The 14,506-nt window shown below is 40.8% G+C and overlaps 2 protein-coding genes across 3 annotated transcripts in view; both read left to right on the top strand.

Annotated features, from left to right (window-relative positions):
* skib (v-ski avian sarcoma viral oncogene homolog b) overlaps positions 1-2,578 on the top strand; it is a 32,238-nt gene extending 29,660 nt beyond the window's left edge. Inside the window, exons 6-7 of the mRNA XM_051413911.1 lie at positions 83-313; positions 432-2,578. Coding sequence (XP_051269871.1) covers positions 83-313; positions 432-653 — 453 coding nt within the window. The 3' untranslated portion in view covers positions 654-2,578. The remainder of the gene's footprint in view (positions 1-82; positions 314-431) is intronic.
* Positions 2,579-4,013: 1,435 nt separating this feature from the next.
* On the top strand, positions 4,014-14,461 carry plch2b (phospholipase C, eta 2b). 2 transcript variants are annotated; one of them, XM_051415991.1, is made up of 21 exons: positions 4,014-4,655; positions 5,587-5,733; positions 6,259-6,502; positions 6,684-6,813; positions 7,753-7,923; positions 8,483-8,576; positions 8,689-8,892; positions 9,006-9,126; positions 9,238-9,409; positions 9,551-9,667; positions 9,806-9,889; positions 10,032-10,129; positions 10,220-10,308; positions 10,418-10,603; positions 10,868-10,975; positions 11,058-11,182; positions 11,287-11,371; positions 11,457-11,603; positions 12,744-12,823; positions 12,905-14,003; positions 14,097-14,461. In XM_051415991.1, the coding sequence occupies exons 1-21, from the start codon at positions 4,304-4,306 to the stop codon at positions 14,099-14,101; spliced, it is 3,858 nt and encodes a 1,285-aa protein (XP_051271951.1). In that variant the 5' UTR covers positions 4,014-4,303; the 3' UTR covers positions 14,102-14,461. The 2 variants fall into 2 exon arrangements, with proteins under 2 accessions (XP_051271951.1, XP_051271950.1); XM_051415990.1 differs by lacking the exon at positions 14,097-14,461 and having other exon boundaries at positions 12,905-14,089.
* Positions 14,462-14,506: the final 45 nt, after the last annotated feature.

Raw genomic sequence — 14,506 nt, 5'->3', positions numbered from 1 at the left:
ATATATTGTGGTAATAGTGAAATTACAGTAATCTCTGAATGCATATTAGTGTTTTAAAGATGACATAATTATGTTGATTCAGGAACTGGAGTTTGTGAGGGTGGCAAAGAAAGGCCGTCTTCGTGAGGCCATCGAAGCCAAACGCAACCTGCGAAAGGAGATTGAACGCCTTCGTGTGGATTGGGAGAGGAAGATGAGGGACACGGAGGAGTCTTGTGGGCGGCTGAAGAGAGAGTTGGAGAGGGAGAGACAGCTGCGAGTCTGTGACAAAGGCTGTGAGGCCGAACGTCTCCGGGTCAAGTACTCCACTCAGGTAAGATGTCTGCAAGACGCCCATAATCACCAAAACCACCTTTACATTGTCTGTTTATGTGTTATTTTTGATCCTGTCTCTAATTTGTGTGTCTGTGTTGGGCTTTGTTGTTGTGCAGATTGAAGAGCTGCATGTGCAGCTACAGCAGGCAGAAGCTGATCGTGAGCAGCTGAGACAGGAGCTTCAGCAGGAGAGAGAAGCTCGGCAGAGTCTGGAAAGCGTTGTCAAAGATCTGCAAACCCAGCTGGCTCTGCAGGCCGACAGCAGCCATCCTGGAGACTCCGAGGACGCAAACACAGACGCACACAGACAGACCACACAGCACACCAATGGATCCTAAAGTTGCACATTCAAAACTGGAGAAAAAGACTCGATAAAAAGGAGCATGGTTAAGGACTTTGGTGCACCTCCTGTTAGGGAAAAGAAACTCAGCAAAATGCAAAGTCAGTTTTGTAGAGGAAAAATCTGTCATATATAATATGATATGATATAAATCAATATTATTATGACAATATATGAATTTTTATGAAATGAACTGGAAAGTAGCATGATGTCTGAGCATGTTGTAGAGCGTGAAATTAAGAAAGACTGAACACATCTCTCCAGTGACGTCAGAGCCCTCGGTTAGACACCTGACGCTGTCCAAGGATTTTATTTTGGTATAAGCTATTCTAAGATGTGCAAATATAGCCACATAACACTACTTGAATATGAAGGGAAGAAACATGTTGCGCCTGGTGAAACATGAGCAGATGATGAAACTCTTGGTGCCACAAAATTTTGGTACACTCAACGGTGTCATTGCAGACCACTGGAAACAAGAGACACCAGTTTACCACTATTTACTTTTAATATCAGCTTGCTTTTTATAACTGTGTAGAGGATGTACTTTTTAAGAAATTATTGCTTGCGCAGCACTGTTATTCCACAGGCAAGAAAAAAACATCCATATACAAACATGTACGCATGTATACCAGCTTGTCTACCTTTTGTATTTTATAAACCTGAAGTATTGGAGGTTACAGGTGGGCTGCCTTCAGGTCCACCACTGTTTTATGCTTAGATATTTTATGGAAGTGTTACTTTTTAATATTATGATGCAACTTTATTTGTTGTTTGAACATTGTTTTTCCAGGAATGTTTCTGCAACCAAACCATGTGATAAATATTCTTGCCCACGTTAGTGCAGATAAGTCTACAAATGCCCTCCTAAAAGAAAAAAAAAAACTTCGATAGCTGTCTGTTTTTGTTGAAACGCGGTACTTCTGATTTTCTATTGAGTATTGTAAAATAATTTATATTCTATGATAATTTGCTGCCTATCAAAAGAAAGCATTCATTTTTAGTCACTGGTTTTAGGGCTCTTAAATCAACAAATGCTGTTTATATGAACAACATTTCTACATATATACAAAATATGGATATATATTTTTTTACTTTAAGAAAAGGAATTGCACTTTTTAAAAGAAAAACACCTTGCATTGTGCATTGTACTCCCTGTTACATTTTTCAAAAAAAAAAAACAAGTTAACATGAACTTTGAATTTAGACACACTTTCCCTCAGTATCCTCTGATGTAAATACAATGATATTGTAAATAAGATATTTGTTGGTATGTTTGCTTGCTCCAGACTTTAATTGATTATGAATATTATTTTTTGCTCTTACTTGAAACCAAAAAGAGACTATATTTGGATTTGCAAAACTGCAATTTCATAGTTGTATCCCTGAGCATCATTGCAATCACAGGGCATTTAGCAGAATGGATGGACTGCTGACTTGTTGGTTTAAACGAGGAGAATGAAACCATCAATGGTCGTGAACTTGACCTTTCAGTAGTTTTTCTAGGTTTGACACACCAACAGAATATTATAATTTGTCCTTTGATTTTGTTTATTTGAGAAGATCTTTATTATTTGATTAAATATAGAGTATATATTACACCACAGACCAAAAACTAAAAATTGGATTTGAAATCTCTGCACCTCCAGCTCCCTCGCCAGATAGAGTAGAAGCAACACCTTCCTGTGGTTTCAACCTTAGGTGCTCTCGTATATTTTAGACAATAAACACTTTTATGTCTTATCATTATGATACCCTTGCTCAGTATTTTGTTGGGTACAGTGTAATAGCAATATCCATTTTGTTAGCTGATGCTGTTGTAGTTTTGGTTTGGAAGTGGGGATTCACTTGCCTCCTGTTTCAATGTTTTCTTTTCCTTCGGAAAACTTGTATGATACCCATTAAAATCTAAATCAATCCTAAGGTTCTAAGACGTGTTTTTTTTTTCCCTTATTGTTTTTACTACAATGGAAATTGTTGTATGGATAGCCATGAAACATTCATGGTTCCAAGACAATGAATCCTAATAAGTTCGGGGATCCGCTGACTTTCCATCAGGTAAACATTAAGTCCATTACTTCGGTTTATGACCAAATACTTGCTAAACTAATCACATTCCGATCAGCCCCAGATGTACTTTGTGTTTAGTGCTTTTAACAAACGTTAGCATGCTAACACACTGAACTAAGAGGATGACCTAGAAAGTGTTGTATTTGCTTAACATGAGCATGTTAGTGAGTGTTACCATGCTGATGTTAGCATTTAGCTCAAAGCACCACTGTGCTGCTAAAATGGCTGCATCCTGTAGTCCTAACAGATAGACAGAAAATCCTTGAATTGTGTGGCTACTATTGTGGAAAATACAAGGTAATATATTGTATGGAAAACAGTGTAAGCAATTAGCCTATTCATCATTTTAGAAAAAAACACATAGGCCTATACTGAATGATTTAATAGGAGATATAATCCAAAGACAACAGTTGGAAGTGAATTTATTTATATGATCACAGCAGATAATCTGTCATTGTAGGAAAAGCACAGGTGTCACTAATAGCATTAAAATATTGTATTTAAGTGTCCCAGTAAGCCATTGTGTCACAGTGTGACAGTGAGCCAGCGTGATCCTGCAGCCAAAGCAGCTAAATGGATTGATTCAACCAAAATTAATTATATGTTTATTTACACCGGTGCTTTTCGTAATGAAACGTAACGTTTGCTGTGAAAAAGGCCTTACAAACAATTCAAAGTTGTGATGTCAGCCACATTTCAACTGAGCAGTCAGCCAGGCACACCCGGTATTTATTGTTGTTTAGTAACACTGCTACCTTTTCCAGATGAGCGTTTTATAGGCTCCACACAGGTGTTTTCACTTATACTGGCTGATTAGATCTCTGCTCATGCAGGTTGAAATTGGATGGAGCTGCTGGGAATTATGTCCTATACCCAGATTGATTCAAAGTGTTGTACCGCACACTGCAACAAGACATACAGAAGAATGAGGAAGTCCTCTCTGTGCATGCACAAATAAACAAAAAAACATATGTATACATTTATTGTATGTCGCACAGTTGCCTCTAGGGGGAAATCATTGCTCACAGTTAAAGGGTGGACACTTCTAGCTTGTTAATGCACCAGTTTAACTATAACCTTTATATATGATCATGTCTATCCTTAAAGAAGTCTATTCAATTTACTGTAATTTCTATATTCTTTGATGGTTAGGGCTGCCATAAGAGTAGTTAAATGAATATTTGCACCCTTCCTTCCTATCCCACTCTTTCTTCAGAGGCTTACTGGTTGCGTGGAAATCCCTCCATGAAAGCAAGGCTGAAGCCTCGCTCCAGGATTACAGCTTGAGGAAGATTTAGTGACTGACACATGTTGCAAACTCTTTCTTTGTGAGTCCTCTCTCAGTGCAAAAATATATATATACGGAAGAACCCATGGCTACTACAGTGGATCACTGGACACAGTATGACAAGGAATGAGCCTTCAGGATGGGAATATTGTTCCCTTGTCCAATGCGGGAAGACTTCAACTGGAAGAAGAGGATATGCTGACACTTCTGCATGAGAGAAGCTGTGCTATAAACAAACTTTGCTGAAGAGACCAGCAGAGTGAGGGGGAAGGAGGGTTCATGTGGTGTGAATGGGACAGGAGAGCTGGACTCAAATGCACAGTTCAGGGATGAACAGCACCCCAGCGATGGCACCTCTGTCTCCAGGGCTGAGTGGCAGCCCACCACTGTCCTCGATGTCACCCAAGAAGGCCACCTTTCAATCATTGGGATCTTTGTCAGCAGGAAGGTTCTCGCCCTCGCTTGCTAAGGGCTCCTTTCATCAGGCAAAAAAGGCTTCGAGTCCCTTGAATTCTCCCAGCCCGTCCATTATGAGCTCCCCAAAACTCTGGCAGAAAGCATCCATCTCCAGGCTGGCAGAGGAGTTTTTCTGGATTGGTGGCAGCGTGGTTGCACAGCCAAAATGGAGACTGGGTCAGATAGGTAAGATTCACTAATGGCTTGTTAAATGATATTGCTTTCAGACACTCAAATTACTGCAGTATATCAACAGGTTGTTGAGCAGAAGGGCCTACAGGCTGCTGCAAACTAAATTATTTTTAAATAATTTATCCTCTCTATCCTCCATTAATGATATTTTAAACCCAGGATATGTGAATTTAAGAGCCTAACCATTATGTTTTCTTGCCTCTAAAATGTGTGAGTTTCCAACAGACCAGAGTAGAGTTGCAGGGAAGCCTGTGAGTAGATAATGGGCATATGGACAGTAGACAATCCTTTAGGATTAGCCTGAATGATGTGCCAGGTTGCGTCACACATTTCTGAGCTTCAGATTACAAACAAAGGTTACCTGCTCACAGCACACAAAACAATCACATTACTTCACCCTGACTTAAATGTTAAGAAAGTAGTTGGATGTGACACGCTATTTTAAGTCAATCAATATGCACACGCTATTTATTTTGAAAGAAATGTCACCAAAGAAAAGTCAGCAGAAACAATTCAAATCGCTGATCATTTGTTTGTTAGACAGAGATCATTGTGTGATTGTGTATCTTTTCCTTCTTTCCCTCTTATCATTAACACATACTTTACAGCTACTTAAATCCCTGTGTGACGCAGCCTATAATCTCATAAACAAGTGCTTGATGGTAAACCACTACTTGTCTCAGCTGCTTCAGCGAATCCATTGGTGTTGTTATAATGGCTTCCAGCACATGTACTGCAGTAGTTCATACAAAGGATCTCAGCAAAATGTAGCAATAATAATCATAATCAACAAGTGATCTGCAGAAGCTCTCTCTCTCTCTCTCTGATGTTGGCAGTAGATAAATGTGATGATCCCTTTGACATATATAGAAGGATAGTCACTTGACTCGTGATAAATTAGGTGTCTCCTTGTGCTCTTCTGCAGTGGAGAGGTGTATGTGCACCATGCAGACTGGCACTCAGATGACTAAACTGAAGGGGAAGAAGAAAGGACTGGTCCGATTCTTTTACCTGGACGAGCACAAGTCCTGCATCCGGTGGCGGCCCTCCAGGAAACATGACAAGGCCAAAAGTGAGGCATCACTGCTCTGAATTTTATTTATTATCAGCACTGATCACAAAAGAGTAACTACTGTATAACCAGTAACTACTATAAAACCAGTAACTACTATATAACCAGTAACTACTGTATAACCAATCACCATAATTAATAATGAACAGAACTTTTTCTTCTCTCTGTGGGACAGCTGTTTAAGTGAGGCTTGCACTTAAACCTATTGGTGTATCTTGTTATTGTAAATTACACATTATAGATGTTCACCTTTGACCCCTGTGGAGTCAGAAAGGTTGGTGACATGGATTGACAGTTGAGCAAAAGTTACTCTGATTTGATCAAATGTTTGTTGTTTCTTTTATTTACACCAAGAAAGTTACATACTTTAGTGAAAATATGCCGTACATCCATATTTTAAACTAATAAGTGATTTTCAGAGGCAGATAAATGGAAGTGAATCACTTGTTCAGTCACAAATACTTAATTTAAAATGATGGCTAGCTGTGGATGACCCATGGTACTTTTCTTGACCATCTGTTTCAGTAAGTATTGATTCCATCCATGAAGTCTGTGAGGGGAAAAAGTCAGAGATATTCAGGCGGTACGCAGACAACCGCTTCGACCCAAACTGCTGCTTCAGTATTTACTACGGGGAGCGTGTGAAGTCCCTGGACCTGGTCTCCACCAATGCAGAGGAGGCCCGCACCTGGGTCACCGGGCTGAAATACCTCATGGCTGGTATCAGTGATGAAGACAGTTTGGCCCGGAGGCAGCGCACCCGTGATCAATATCCTTTATGCAGCCTCTCATACACATGTTTAATCTCTAAATGATTACAAATACAACACATTCAAATAATGGACTAGCTACACATTCATTTGTAAAGAAGTTAAGAATAATCTAACATCAACATACATGAAGTTACTTGATCATGATCCTTGTAGTTTCTTCCTTAACTGCAGCCTTACGTGGTTACAGCAGACTTTCTCTGAGGCCGACAAAAACGGAGATGGCACCTTGAGCATGGGAGAGGTTCACCAGCTGCTCCACAAACTCAACGTGAATTTACCCAAACAGAAAGTCAGGCAGATGTTTCAAGTAAGACTTAAATCTACAAAAGGTTAATTATGCAAGTTGTCATAGATGTAATGTGCATGATCCACCATCAAAGCTACCGCTGTACTCTTGTGTATGCAGAAAATCTATCAGTAATAGCTCCAAACTGGAAATGTTGTGACCAAAGTTATTTACAATTAATGCTGAGGGAGACATAATATCCATACAAAAGTTGTTGAGACATTTCACTGAAAACCACATTTGTCATCTTCATGGTGGCGCTAGAGGTAAAAGTCAGATGATCACCAGAGTCAGTAGGATTCATCCCCTGGGCACCATGAATGTCTGTACAACATTTCATGGCAGTCCTTGTTGAGATATTTCAGTCTGGACCAAAGTGTAGGAAATACAACATTGCCTTGCTGTAGAGCCACACTGCCAGCATTGCTAAAATTTAATAAATAGGTTTGTATCTATCTGGCACAAAATGCTTCTAAACTAGAACAAATAAATTATTTCTTAATGTTTCAGTGTTATGGGTAAATGCCCTTCCGCAACTGAAAATTAGTCTGAAAAGGATAAAAGAAAAGTGGTCAAAGGCGCAATATCCTTGACGTCGATCATCACATAATTTCAGTTAGTGAAGCAGTAAGACAAAAGCATGGAGCCAGCAGACAAACATGTATATACGGTATTTTGGCAGGGCAGTGCAGGAGAGTGGCACAGGAAGACCATATGGCCACCGCTGAACAGATGGCTTTAGTTGCACTGCAATATTGCTTTAGTTCAGTAACTCACTGTCCTCCCCTCCTGATAACAATAGTCTCTGTGGACGAGCTCCATCATGTTTGATGGGGATAGAGATATGTCCTTCAGATGGGTCTATGGTGGTATATACTTCCTTTGGCAGGGTAGTTATCTCAAATCGCACACACTGAGAATTATTTCTTTCTCATAAAATACTTTTGTCGTTATCTGTAGGATGCAGACACAGACGAGAACCAGGGCTCTCTGGGCTTTGAAGAATTCTGTTCGTTCTACAAGATGATTTCGACACGCAGAGACCTCTACCTGATAATGATCTCCTACAGCAATCAGAAAGAAGTCATGGATCTTCATGACCTTGCACGCTTTCTGGAAAATGAACAGAAGGTACAAAAAAAATTTAAAAGATCATGTTGGTGTGTGTAAGTTATTATACTTAAGATTTTCATTAAATCAAACTCCATTTGGACACAATTCATGGTCAGCATTTTTCAACAATAGCTATTCAGTCTGTAATTAACTCACTTTATAGTAGTTTTAATTGGCAGTGAATTCCTCCATTCCTGCACAGCATTCAAACTGTATTCACATGTGCAAAAGGGAAACAATGCATGCATGTAATCCAGCATTACTGTTTGTAGGTTTATCTAATTGATATCAGCCTCGATGTTTAACAGGATTTTAAAGAAAAAATTAAGATAAAAATAAGTTTGAATAAGACAAATAGTAGAATAAAAGTGACACGCTACAGTGAATGTATAGCCCCAAATTTAATTTAGTAAAAGGCATACATTGCAAACAGAAGCCTCGATATAAACTTAAAACTAATTAACTATCTACTACTGCTGTTATTTCAAAATAAAAGCATTCAACTTCTGAAACGTATGTATGAAATATTGGACCAGTTACACCAAAAATGACATTCCTGATATTGTTTTATTTGCAGATGCGAGGTCTGGTCAAAGAGCATCTAGTTGACATAGTGGCCAAATTTGAGCCATGTCCCGAGAACCTGCAGCATATGGTACTGGGTATTGATGGTAAGGGTAACGTACTTATTAATACAATCAATAACATCACATTATATCACTCAGACCATACATGACATCAACATACAAATAACATACCTGATCCGACACTTTCTCCCTTAAGGTTTCACCAACTTCATGAGGAGCCCTGCAGGTGATATCTTCAACCCTGAGCACAATCAGGTGAACCAGGACATGACGCAACCTCTGAGTAACTACTTTATTGCCACCTCGCATAACACCTACCTGACAGGAGACCAGCTGCTCTCTCAGTCTAGAGTGGAAATGTACGCCTATGTTCTCCAGGCAGGTTGTCGCTGTGTGGAGGGTAAGAGCCTGCAAAACCAGAACTCAGGCCGCCTTCGCTGTGATTTCATGATATTACAGACAAGGTGACTCACTCACCCTTAACTCTTTTGTTCTTCCTTCCTCGTCTCTCAGTGGACTGCTGGGATGGGCCTGACGGGGAGCCCATTATTCACCATGGCTACACTTTGACATCTAAAATTCTCTTCAAAGAAGTTGTTGAAACGATTAACAAATATGCCTTCACAAAATCACAGTAAGTGCTTCTGGGTCCTGATACTGATGTGTTTTGTCAGGCTTTCACAACAAGCATCACACTTGTGCGTCATGCTGGCCCAGTGGCTCATGTATTAGCACTTCTCCACAGGTACCCAGTGATCTTGTCCATAGAGAACCACTGCACAGTGCCTCAGCAGAAGAAGATGGCTGAATATCTGAGAGAGGTGCTACAAGACAAACTAGATCTGTCCACTGTCAACGTACATGAATGCAAGAAGCTGCCCTCCCCTGAGATCCTGAAAGGGAAAGTTTTAGTCAAGGTAAAGTTGTTTTTGTCAACATGTGCTGCTAAATCTGAGCTGAAAGGTTACTCAAACAAAGTGTTAGTAATGATATGCAGCACATCAAACACACCAGGATCACACATGGACCGATAATACTCATTAATTCTCCTTTTCCAGGGAAAAAAGCTGCCAGCGAACCTAGATCCTGATGCAGAGGAGGGTGACGTGTCTGATGAAGACACTGGTGATGAGGAAGAGGAGGAAGATGACGAGGAGGATGAGGATAACACACAGGCAAATTAAACCTTAAAAGATAGATAGATAGATAGATAGATAGATAGATAGATAGATAGATAGATAGATAGATAGATAGATAGATAGATAGATAGATAGATAGATAGTATAATTACGCATTTTGTTTGACTCTTTTAGGATGGGAATAGTGTTACTTTTGCCAATCCAATCAAAAAGAAGAGGCGATTTGGAAGATCGATCATGAGGAGCTTCAAACGAAAGGTCCATCCTTATTTTCTCAACATATTTTTATTTGGCCCTTCGACTTGTTGTACACTTTCCCTGCCACCAGACTTTGACTGGTTTAGACAGATTGTGCAGAGGAAAACCTGAAAACATGGAGGCGACTGCTCTTTTTTTTCAGAGGAAAAAGAGATTCAGAATGAAAAATAAGGCGATGTCTGATGGCGAGTCAGACCACAGCAGCAGCAGGGAGAGGACACAAATTGTTTACCATCCCAAGTAAGGCTAGTCGTTGAATTAGCAAAGTAGTTTGAGTCATTAAATATATATGGTTACACTTGTACTGTATGTCTGTAACTCTCCCTTCAGGAAGAGGAAAACAATGAGGTTGTCCCGAGCTCTGTCTGACCAGGTCAAGTACACAAAATCTGTCCGTGTGCATGACATAGAAACACAAGGTAAAGGGTCTTCAAACATTAAACCTGAAATCTTTGAATATTTTTATTACATACAAAAACTTACAGTTTGAATGGATGTTTGATGCTGTCTTTCTTTTCTGTCTGACAGCATTAGTGAACAGTTGGCAGGTATCATCCCTCAACGAGACTGTTATGAACCAGATCTTACAGTTAAAGCCAGGACAGTTGGTCCGTTTCACCCAACGGCAACTTTTAAGAGTCTACCCATCCAATTACAGAGTTGACTCGAGCAACTTCAACCCACAGCCATACTGGAATGCAGGATGCCATATGGGTAAGACTGTCACGGAGAGGGCAACACTGTCAACTAGTCGAGGTTTCTCCCTCTTAAAAGTTTGTTTTTCCTTTGCCACTGTCGCTTGCTCATGGTGGGAATTGTTGGGTCTCTGTAAAGACTTTTATAAAAAGTACAAATTATATTTTGAAAAGTCTCCTGAGATTACTTCTGATATGATCTGCTGTTATACAAATACAAAATTGAATACTGTCTACTTTTAGAAACATACAATGTCTAATACTATTTTGGCTTTCCTTTTAGTTGCAATGAATTATCAAACAGAGGGCCGTATGCTTGAACTGAACCAAGCCAAGTTCTCAACCAACGGAAACTGTGGATATATTCTGAAGCCTAAGTGCATGTGTAAAGGTATGCGTATATGCAGATTGTGTAGAGTTAATAGCAACTATCCTTTCTTATTGGATTAATCAGTTTCCTTTGTTCTTCTCAGCTGCCTTTAACCCCATGTTGGAGGATCCTCTTCCAGGACACAGAAAGACTCAGTTAGTGCTGAAGATCATCAGTGGACAGCAGCTTCCCAAACCCAAAGACTCCATGTTTGGAGACAGAGGAGAGGTAAGGCCAACATATGATAGCAGACATGATCTATTATTGAGACACGTGAAATATATTTATCATCACTAAAATGCTGTTTTTGCTCATGTTTTTGTACTTTCCAGATTATTGATCCCTTTGTTGAGGTTGAGATTATCGGCCTACCTATTGATTGTTCCAAGCAGCAGACGAGGGTGGTGGATGATAACGGTATGTGTGCACGAAGTACATCTTGTAATACAAATCTCATAAGAGACAGTCGACTGTCTGTAACTTTCCTTCTACTGTCATTCAGGGTTCAACCCAATGTGGGAGGAAACTCTCGTCTTCAACATTCAAATGCCGCAGATCGCCCTAGTGCGTTTCCAAGTGTGGGATCATGATCCTATTGGACGAGATTTCATCGGACAGAGGACTGTTGCTTTCCCTAGTATGATGCCAGGTAGATTACATGATATGCAAAACTGCTGTGTTTGAGGTTTTTTCAAAATATCTTCTCTAACGAGGGAAATTACAGAAAAATACATCAAAGAAATGTTTCCACTCTCATGTTCATCAGATCAAAAAGGCTTCAGCTAGCAGCCTGATAGCTTAGCTTAATTCAATTCAATTCAATTCAATTTTATTTGTATAGCGCCAATTCATAACAGAAGTTATCTCAGGACACTTTTCAAATAGAGCAGGTCTAGACCGAACTCTTTAACATTAATTACAGAGACCCAACAGTACCACCATGAGCAAGCACTTGGCAACAAGGGCAAGGAAAAACTGCCTGTTAAAAGGCAGAAACCTAGGACAGATCCTCCGGCTCTAGGTGGGTGGTCGTCTGTCTCGACCAGTTGGGGTGAGAGAGAGAGAGAGAGAGAGAGAGAGAGCGAGAGAGAGAGGCAGAGAGAGAGAGAGAGAGAGACAGACAGACAGACAGGTGCACAGCAACAACAGTATTGGCAATGGCAGTCAAGCAGGACCATGGCAGGAGGCTCCACCAGGATCCATGAGAACCTGCGAGACGAGAAAGCACAAGAACTCCGGGGAAGAAGTGGAGTTAGCAACATGCATTAATGGGACATGAATGAGTGCATAAAGAGAGAGGAAGGGAGGAGCTCAGTGCACCATGGAAAATCCCCCGATAGTCTAGGCCTATAGCAGCATAACTAAGGGATGGTTCAGGACTCACCTGATCCAGCCCTAACTATAAGCTTTATCAAAGAGGAATGTCTTAAGCCTAGCTTAGCATAAACACTAGAAACAGTGGGGAACAGCTAGCCTGGCTCTGCCTACCAGCACCTCTAAAACTCATTAGTTTGCAAGTTATACTTGTAGTAACTTCCTGGAGTCTCACGTGACGAGAACACTCAAGGAAGTTGATACACCTGGCCAAGAAATAGTCTCACACATAACCGTTCATAAAAACCGCAACTTGTTGTTCCTACACTTCAGTTTTTATCAAATACATGACACAGAAGTTGTTAATTAGAAAAATACCAACAAGAAAGCAAATAAGCACATTTCCCAAGATATTGAACTGTTCTTTTAGGATGAAATGTAGGTTAAGATGATTTTTTTAATGCAAAATTTGTAGGTTATCGACATGTGTACCTGGAGGGGATGGCGGAGTCATCGATCTTTGTTCATGTTGCTATCAATGACGTGACAGGAAAGGTAAGCTACTCTGAATAATCTCACAAATCAAATTTCAGCTAGAACTCTATCTTAAAACCTTTGGTGTCCTTTGTAAAACAGAACAAACCCACAAATGCAGTGCAAGCAGCCAGAAAACACATCCAAAAAGCAGCCCAGAAGCATATGAAGGGTCATCAAAGGCATCCGTCTTTTGACTTCTCTGTCATGTCCTCAGAAGACGGGCGTGCTCTGCACTTCCGCAAAGATCTGGATGCCATCTCTCAGGACAGCAGGAATTGGGAAATGTCTCCTCTAGCACAAGGGCCAGCAGCCAAGGCTGCCATCCACAAAGGGGCCATGAGTGAGCCAGTGAAGCGAGCTCACAAAGTTAAAATTCATGAACCACCAGAGACAAGAAGAGGGATCTTCAGCCGGATGTCTTCCACTGACTCCCACCACATGGGGGCTGCTCCCTGTGCGAAAGCAGATAGTTTTGACCTTGAGACCTCTCCCCAGGCTTCGTGTCCTGATGATCCTGCTCCTGACAGCCAAAATCTAATTGAAGAAGAGCTTGAGAATGAACCTGATGAATCACCAGAGTCAAACTGTTCTGAGCAGGAGACAGTTCAGACATTTGAACCAAAGCAGCCTGAACAATCTGAAGAATTACCAAAAGAACCACAGCCAGACAACAATGTTGCCATTGAACCTGAGCAACCACCAGAAACTCAGAGTCAGACCGATTCACTCCCTCAGCCTCAGCCCGTGCCACAACCTCTGCTCCAGCCTGAAGCCAAATCTTATCCACTTATCCCCCCATCGTCCCCTGCCAGGGTGAGACGGACCTTAGAGGCCCCAGCCACCCCACGACCGCCTACACCAATACGAACAAAGGTCCGCTCACGCAGTTGCCCTCGGAAACAGACTACCTCTACTCAGACACCGATGGTGAACCGTAAGCCAACTTTGAACTGGCAGACACAGCGAGTACAAAACTGTGGCAGCTACGGCAGCCAGGTGAGGCGCATTCCCAATGGCCTCTGCCTGTCTGACAGCACATCCAACAGCAGTGACGGCAGTACTGACAGCCTGGAGTTTGCGGCCTCCTGTGTGCCAGCCGGGGCAGAGCAACGCGAGGGCACCCTGCAGAGGGAGATGAAGGCTCTTTTTGACCAGAGGATGAGAGAGATCCGCTGTAAATCGCCACTTTTTCTAGATGGTGAGTCATTGATGATGTGATGATAAAAAGAACTGATGGTACAAAGGTTAAGTGGCTGCATTAAATAATGGATTTTGTTTTTACTGTTTTTAGATTAGACCACAGTTTAGATTTGTGCCTCCAAAGACAACAAACGTAAGTCAGAAGATGAAGAAAAAGAGTAACAACACAACCACAAAAAGGAGATGTGGGAGGATGATGAAGGGGGGCTGAGTCACAAAGTAGTTCTGATTTTATTTTCCAGATAAACGGGAAAACACAACGTAGAATTTCACAATTAGACAGTTTTTATTATTTTAGGCCTGCTGTGATGTTTACAATCAACAGTTTTTATGCATGAAATAGTTTTTAAAAAGAAAATTGTTCAAATCCTGACGTGATGCCATTGCCAACTGTACAAAACAGCAAGATGCAGTCATAAAAAAAGTAACAGTAAACTTAGAAGTACACAGTTTGTTAGTCAAATGTTCAGTTCTTAAGTGTAAACATTGATCATTTTAATA

This window comes from Dicentrarchus labrax, unplaced genomic scaffold (assembly GCF_905237075.1).
Source record: "Dicentrarchus labrax unplaced genomic scaffold, dlabrax2021, whole genome shotgun sequence".
NCBI lineage: Eukaryota > Metazoa > Chordata > Actinopteri > Moronidae > Dicentrarchus > Dicentrarchus labrax.
Note: the sequence above shows the minus strand (reverse complement) of the source record. Positions and strands in the feature narration are given on the sequence as shown.

Excerpts from the sequence above, each read along its gene's own strand:
- plch2b (XM_051415990.1), top strand. The coding sequence starts at position 4,304 with ATGGGACAGGAGAGCTGGACTCAAATGCACAGTTCAGGGATGAACAGC. Across the intron at positions 8,893-9,005 it reads AGGTTGTCGCTGTGTGGAGG|TGGACTGCTGGGATGGGCCT; the intron begins GTAAGAGCCTGC and ends CTCGTCTCTCAG. Across the intron at positions 9,410-9,550 it reads AAGGGAAAGTTTTAGTCAAG|GGAAAAAAGCTGCCAGCGAA; the intron begins GTAAAGTTGTTT and ends CTCCTTTTCCAG.